The sequence below is a fragment of the Scyliorhinus torazame genome, chromosome 3, assembly GCF_047496885.1.
Source record: "Scyliorhinus torazame isolate Kashiwa2021f chromosome 3, sScyTor2.1, whole genome shotgun sequence".
NCBI classification, from domain to species: Eukaryota; Metazoa; Chordata; class Chondrichthyes; order Carcharhiniformes; family Scyliorhinidae; genus Scyliorhinus; species Scyliorhinus torazame.
Window position 1 is genome coordinate 203339620 of NC_092709.1, and position 7201 is coordinate 203346820.

Sequence of the window (7201 nt, forward strand, 5' to 3'; positions counted from 1 at the left end):
GAACCGGCCTCCACATTGCTGGAGGAGGTGCTGACGACAGGGGGACTGGAGAAGGGGGTAGTGTCAGCGGTGTACGGAACTATTCTGGAAGAGGATAAGGCACCACTGGAAGGATTCAAAGCAAAGTGGGAAGAAGAGTTGGGAGAGGTTAAAGAGGAGGGGTTCTGGTGTGAGGTGCTCCGGAGAGTAAATGCCTCCACCTCATGTGCGAGGTTGGGGCTGATACAGCTGAAGGTGGTATACAGAGCACACCTCACGAGGGAGAGGATGAGCCGATTCTTTGAAGGAGTAGAAGATGTGTGTGACGTTGCATGGGGGGCCCCCGCTAATCACGTTCATATGTTTTGGTCCTGTCCAGAGCTGTAGGATTACTGGAAGGAGGTTTTTCAGGTAATTTCCAAGGTGGTGCGTGTGAAACTGGACCCGGGAGGCCATATTCGGGGTGTCGGACCAGCCAGGGTTGGAAACGGGAGCGGAGGCAGATATCGTAGCCTTCGCCTCGTTGATCGCCCGAAGGCGGATCCTGTTGGGATGGAGAGCAGCCTCTCCACCCTGTGCCCTGGCGTGGCAGGGGGACCTGTTGGAATTCTTGACTCTTGAGAAGGTTAAGTTTGAACTGAGGGGAAGGACGGAGTGGTTCTACAATTCATGGGCATTATTCATTATGCACTTTCAAGAACTGGATAACATCGAACATTAGTTGGGGGGAATGGGTGGGAGTGTTGGGGGGGGAGGGGGGCTGTGTGTATTAAGGGTGACTATGGGTGATCCCTGATTCCTTTTTGTCATTTGTTTATGCAAACATGCGGGCTAATGTTTGGGGTTTGGTGGGAGGATGGGATCGTTGTTATTGTTGTGGGGATTGACATATTTGTTGCTGATTATTGTTTATTGTTGGTGGGTGTAAATTTGGGAGTAAATGTGAAAAAGGAGAATAAAAATATATTTTTAAAAACTCTGCTTCTCCACAGATGTATATTTCGGCACATCATGTCTGCACTGGCTCTCCAAATGACCACTTCACCGAGGGCCATTCCCGTCTTCTCCCCATAACCCTGCACAATAATCCAAATCCTCCCTGAATGCCTCTCCCAGCATTTTATTTCAGATTTCCAGGATCAGCAGTATTTTCTTTTTGGAACGTATTTTAAAATCCAAGTTTATAATGAGTCATATTCCAAAACGTGTGATATTTCGTGTGGGTACTGAATGTTTCCCGTCCTCTCTCTCTCTCTCTCTCAATCTCTCTCTTTGGCTCCAAGCAGCAGAAACAAGGAGCAGTGCCAGCGGCTCCTTCCGGGTCAAAGGTATCGGCTCCGGGCTTGTTTCCTGGGTTAAAGTTCAGGTTAGGAGTGAATCTGCGCATTTGAGTTAGGCCCGGAGCGACGACGACGTTAGTCAGCCCGGGCAGGCAGCATGTCAGCGGATGCGGAGAACATGTTGAAGGAAGCTGGCTCGGGCAATGAGGGGCTTGGTGAGGATGAGGAGCAGTGGCTGTACGGAGGTGAGAGATGAACCGGGGCCGATCACCGGCCGGTAACCATGGGAGGGGGAGGAAGGAGAGGAGCCCCTGGCCCGTCAAAGCCGCCGGGCTGCCCGGCCTCCCGCTCACTCTCTTTATCGTTTGATTTTTTTTTTAACCGTTGGATATTTTGATTTCAGATGAAAACGACCCAAGCAAACAGGAGGAGGCAGCGCCTGCTGACAGGTGAGAGATTTTAATTTCAGTGAATGTGATGGTCTGGGCCTGTATCTGGTTGTCCCTCCCACCCCGTGTGGACTATTTACCTTTCTTTAAAAAGACACTTAGATCATTTATTGACAATTCCTGTTTTTCCTCTGTGCGTGGACTCTGATTCGCTTCATCAATTTGTCCAGAATTCAAGCCACTTTCTGGCTGGCAATGCTGTTTGGTGGTGATTAAATAATTCATGTTTTAAAATGAGTTCCTGGACTTATTAGCAATGTTTTAGGGATCGCATTTGTAATCAGTTTCTTTCGAACTAAGCCCAGTCGTTTAGGGAAAACTTTCAGTGCTTTGGAATCACGTTACAAATTTGTATACATTTTTCTGTCTTAACCAAAGGCTTGACCACAAGCTAAAGTAGTTTCTGACTACAGGTGATGAGGAGCAGAATCAGCAGATTTTATTTACACCAATAAATATATAATACTGTTAAACATAAAAGTCCATAGTTGCTTCATAGGCATATTGGAGAACTTATGACACCAAGCCACATTAGGAGATATTGGGTCAGATGACCAAAGTCTTGGCCATGGAGGTGTGTTTTTAATGAGTGCCTTTAAGGCAGAAAGCTAGGTTGCGATGAAGAGATTTCATAATTTACAGTGCAGAAGAAGGCCATTTGGTCCATCGAGTCTGCAGCGGCTCTTGGCATGAGCACCCTACTTAAACCCACATCTCCACCCTATCCCCGTAACCCAGCAGCCCCACCTAACCTAAGGGCAATTTACCAGGGCCAATCCACCGAACCCGTATATTGTTGGATTGTGGGAGGAAACCGGAGCACCCGGAGAAATCCCGTGCAGACACCGGAAGAATGTGCAAAATCTGCACTGACAATGACCCAAGCTGGGAAGTGAACCTGGGACCTAGAAGCTGTGAAGCAACTGTGCTAACTACTGCGCTACCCAAGAGGTGTAGAGAGAGTATTCCAAAGCTTGGTACCTAGGCAATGGGATGGCATATCAACCAATATTGGAGCAATTAAGATCGGGGATGGTCAGGACGTCACAATTAGGAGTGCCAGTATCTCAGAAGCTTGTAGGGCTGGAGCAGATTAGAGATATGGAGGTATTTTGAAACGAGGATGAGAACTTTTAAATCAAGATGTTGCTTCATTAGGAACCAAAGTAGAACTGCCAGCACAAGAATGGGACTTGGTGTCAATTAAGCAAGGAATCAGAGTTTTAGATAACCTAAAGTTTAAGGAGGGTAGAATGTGGTTATCCAGCCACAGCCACAAGTGTATTGGTATACTAGAGTCTGGAGGTAACAAAGGCATGAATGAAGTTTTTGCTAGCAGATGAGCTGAGGGGGGGCAAAGTTGTACAGTGATCGAGGTGAAAATGGACGATCTTAGTGATGGTACAGATGTGAGGTCGGAAACTGATTCTGGTTCATGTGATACACACAGCCTCAATCTCAGACTGTCTCCATGGAGAGAGATGGAACCAGTAGTTCAGAACAAAGATTGGAGTGGATACTAAAAACAATGGCTTCAGTCTTCCTAATACTTAGCTGGAGTAAATGTTTGCTCATCAGTGCTGTAAGTTGAATGATCAGTCTCAATTTAGCAACTATGGGGAGGAGAATAGAGGCAGTGGTGTGTTAGAGCCGAGTGTTAGCTTCCATTTGAAAACCACCGTGATGCTCCTGGATCATGCAGAGAGCCAGCATGTAAATTGAGAAATACGAGGGGAACAAGATTGGATCCTTGGGGCAGCAGAGGTAATAATGCAGAAGCAGGAAGAGAAATCATTGCAAGTGATTCTCTGGATGGAGATAAATAGCTAAAAGTGGAACTGGGTGAAAGCGGCCCCACTCAGCTGGGGGATAGTGGAAACACGTTGGAGGTGACAGTAAGGTCTACCGTGGCAAAGGCAGCAGACTGTCAAGGAGGTAGACCTTTACTGATGTCATTTGACAAGTTACCCTTCAAGCAACTTATTTGTTTTGAATTGAGTTTATTGTTCCTTTTTAATTTTGTTCCAACTATTAAAGACTTTGCGCAGGATTCTCCATCCCACCACAGCAGTTTTCTGGTGCAGCCCCCCGCCACCGCTCATAGGATTCTCCTTCAGTCGGCCAATGGGGTTTCCCATTGTGGGCAGCCCTGCACTGTTGAGAAATCCCCGGGTGTGGGTGGGCTGCCAGCGCAACAGAGAATCCCGACAGCGGAGAATCCAGCCCACTATCCTTTTTGGCAGCGGGATCGGTGGGGTAGCGATTGGGGGTAATTCGGTCAGCGGGGTAGCAATTAGGGGGAATCATGGGTTTGATTCGGGAGATTGGATGCGAGGTTCCGGGGATGGGAAGAGAGAGCGATTTAAGGAGATGAAGGATCTGTTCCTGGGAGGGCGGTTTCCGAGCTTTGAGGAGCTGAGTGAGAAGTTTGGGTTGGCGTGGGGTGAAAGTTTCAAGAATAGGCAGGTGTGGGATTTTGCGAGGAAGGTCTTCCCGACGTTCCTGATAACACCCGCCTCCTCTCTTTTGGAGGCAGTGCTGTCAGCAATGGAGTTGGAGAGGGGAGTCGTTTTGGCGATTTACGGGAGGATTTTGGAGGAGGATAGGTTGTCAATGGAGGGGGTTTTGGTGAAGTGGGAAGAAGAGCTGGGTGTGGTGCTGGAGGCGGGTTTGTGGTGTGAGGTGTTACGGAGGGTAAACGCTTTGACTTTGTGTGCGAGGCTGGGTCTGATGCAACTGAAGGTAGTGTACAGGGCGCACCGTACAAAGTCTAGGATGAACTGGCTGTTGGAGGATGTCTGCGAGCGATGGGGCCCTGTGGACCATGTACATACCTTTTGGGCCTGCCCAAAGCTGGAAGGGTTTGCAGGGGGAGGGGGGGGGGGGGGGGGGGGGGGGTTTGCTGCGGGTGCAGGCGGAGTGTGAGTGAGTGGTGGATTCTACAATAATTGGGGTTTGTTGCATTCTGGAGAGTTGGTTACCGTTGCTGGCGGGGTAGGGAGATGTGGGACTGGGGCTTATTTTTTTTGTGTGTTGTAAATTGTAAAATGTTGTAAATTTGGAATAAAAATACTTAAAAAGAAAATACAGACACCATCTTGTTAGGATTTTGAGGTTAGCAGTTGCCTTCTGGTATCTTGTCCATGTGCCTAAACTTTTATTTCCAGGCTGTTTACAATGTAACCTCTTATTCCAGCTTTGCTTTTGTCTGATGTGTACATGCATATTTAACATTCGCTAGGTAGTAATGAACAGTCAAGTGGTTATACTTTCCTTTTTCCTCAAAGGTACCGATTGTACTGAGTCTGCAGCTAAACTAGCCAGTGATAGCTTGCGTGTTACAGACTGATTTCAACCAGGAGCCTTCTTTGTCTCTAAGACTTGATGCTCCATAATCAATAGGCAATATGCCAGTTGAACAATTTGAGACGCATGAGCTTCTGAAATGTTTCTGAAATAAAACCTGGCGAGCGTAACCTACTATATATAATTTCAATATATCAAATTGCTCCCCAGTTTACACAGTCCAGTGGTTCAGGGATTAAACAACTCTGATCCTCATTTTAAGCATTTTTCCCCCCAATTAACTTCTCTTTCAAAATCATGCTGCTATACAGTTTTATAACACTGACCAACTTGGTCAAATGCAGATTCTGTAATTGGCATCAGACCATCCAATCTGACACATCACCTCCAAGCGTCAACCTCACTTATGCACTTGCCAGCTTTGTGATTAGTAGTGGGAACCCGAGTTGTGTTTTTCTTTCGCTAGCCAATGTTGTTGAAAACAATTCTATGATCCTTGTGATCTGAATTAAGGTTAACTGATGACAAGAGTGGGAATTGAATGGTGACTCCGTTCCATTTTATGTAGCTCATTTAGCAACACAGTAGTCAACAATTTTGTCCAGGTCATTTTAATTGCTTAAATGCATTGAATAGCAACAACTGGGCACACAGTGGAACTGCATAAACAAAGTACTTCAGGGTCAGTTCAACAGCAATAATTGCTTGCATTGAATTATGCATTTAACATAGTGGGGAAAAAATAGGTCTTCACAGGAGTGTTACAAAGCAAAACATGGCACTGAGCCATCTAAGGAGATATCGGGACAGGCCACCAAAAGTTTGGTTAAAAAGGTAAGTTTAAGCAGCATCTTAAAGGAGGAAGGACCAATTTATTTTTTGCGAGAGAAGTCCAAGTTTAGGGCCTAAATTACCTTCAGGTGAATAGAAGCTGATTATCAAATTCCTACCACTGTTTTGATTTATGACATTCCTTATCTTTAGTTTGGTTGGGTTTTAAATCGGCCAGGCCACTGGAGTGCTCCAAACTTGTGCGGTTTTAAATAATTAACAGATTGAGTGGGAAATAACTATAATGGATGCGGTAGCTGAATAAGGTATAAAAGAATTGAATGCTGTCCAGAGGTTCATGGTGTTTGCTAGCCTCCTATTAATGAGTGAATGTTGGGTATATCGATTTTCAAAAGTTTTGTTAAGGTGCTATATGGGAAACTTGTTGATAAATGTAAGGCACAAGATAATGAGCCACTATAAATGGGAAGCCTATGGTTTTATTACCTCCCTGGCTCAATTGCTCCAATGCTTCCATGGCTGACCTTCCATCTGCCATTTTCAATAGCATTCTGGATGTAGAAAATAAAATAATTTTGCTAAGGTAAATGGACACACTTTCCAGTAGTCAATTCATAGGGCATCAATTGAAGATCATCACTGAAAGGATTCGCAGAAAAAAATACTCAACTTGTTTTCAGGGTATGGAATGCCCTGCCAGAAACTATTAACATTTGTTGCAGAATTCATAATAGCTTTTATGTAAAAAGAGGATAAATATTTCAAAAAGTAAATTAAGAGATATGGACGAAGATTTAAGTGTTCAAACTTTAATGAGCTAGTGGTTATGGAGGTTCAATGTCTTTCTCTTGTTTTGTAAAGTCCAATTCATTAAGAAAAATCTGGCCACTTGCCTCAACTGTGGGGAGTGAGTTGGTTACGTGGAGTATTAGAGTTCCTATTTGGTTTTTTTTTTTACTCTGTCACACATTAATGTTTTGTATTTTTGTTTTGCATTTCTCAAACACTTATTTTCTATCATAAGTATTCCTTTCCTGAAGGCTTTGGTTTCTCCTTTTGTATAGAAGTATGAACCCAGACAGTGAGTGGCAGGTGTGTTTCTGATATAGTTTCCAGCAAATATGATGAAATAGCAGTCTTGAACTTTTTGCTGATTTCTCCCCTCTCCCTCATCCTTATTTTTGTACCCCTGGACAGCTTTTGTCTCTTTTATACCTTATTCAGCTGCCACGCCTATTATAGTTATTTCCCAGACTGATTAATTTAGCACAGAATAGGAATTGTACCTGGGACTTACAAGCTTGTTTGGTTTATTTCTGTATCCCACGAGGCATCAGGCTATCAAGGGAGCGCATTGCGGCAGCCTTCTTTGAAATATCATCTGCTTACCAAAAC

General features: G+C 44.8%; 1 protein-coding gene across 5 annotated transcripts in view; it reads left to right on the forward strand.

The window, feature by feature from the left end:
• The first annotated feature begins 1327 nt into the window (after positions 1–1327).
• fip1l1a (FIP1 like 1a (S. cerevisiae)) overlaps positions 1328–7201 on the forward strand; it is a 139521-nt gene continuing 133647 nt past the window's right edge. For 4 of the 5 annotated variants that reach the window (XM_072496767.1, XM_072496769.1, XM_072496771.1 and 1 more), the window contains exons 1-2: positions 1329–1504; positions 1663–1708. In XM_072496767.1, the coding sequence (XP_072352868.1) occupies positions 1417–1504; positions 1663–1708 (134 nt within the window). In that variant the 5' untranslated portion in view covers positions 1329–1416. Of the gene's footprint in view, positions 1505–1662; positions 1709–7201 lie in introns of all 5 variants that reach the window. The other variant, XM_072496770.1, reaches the window with a different exon arrangement.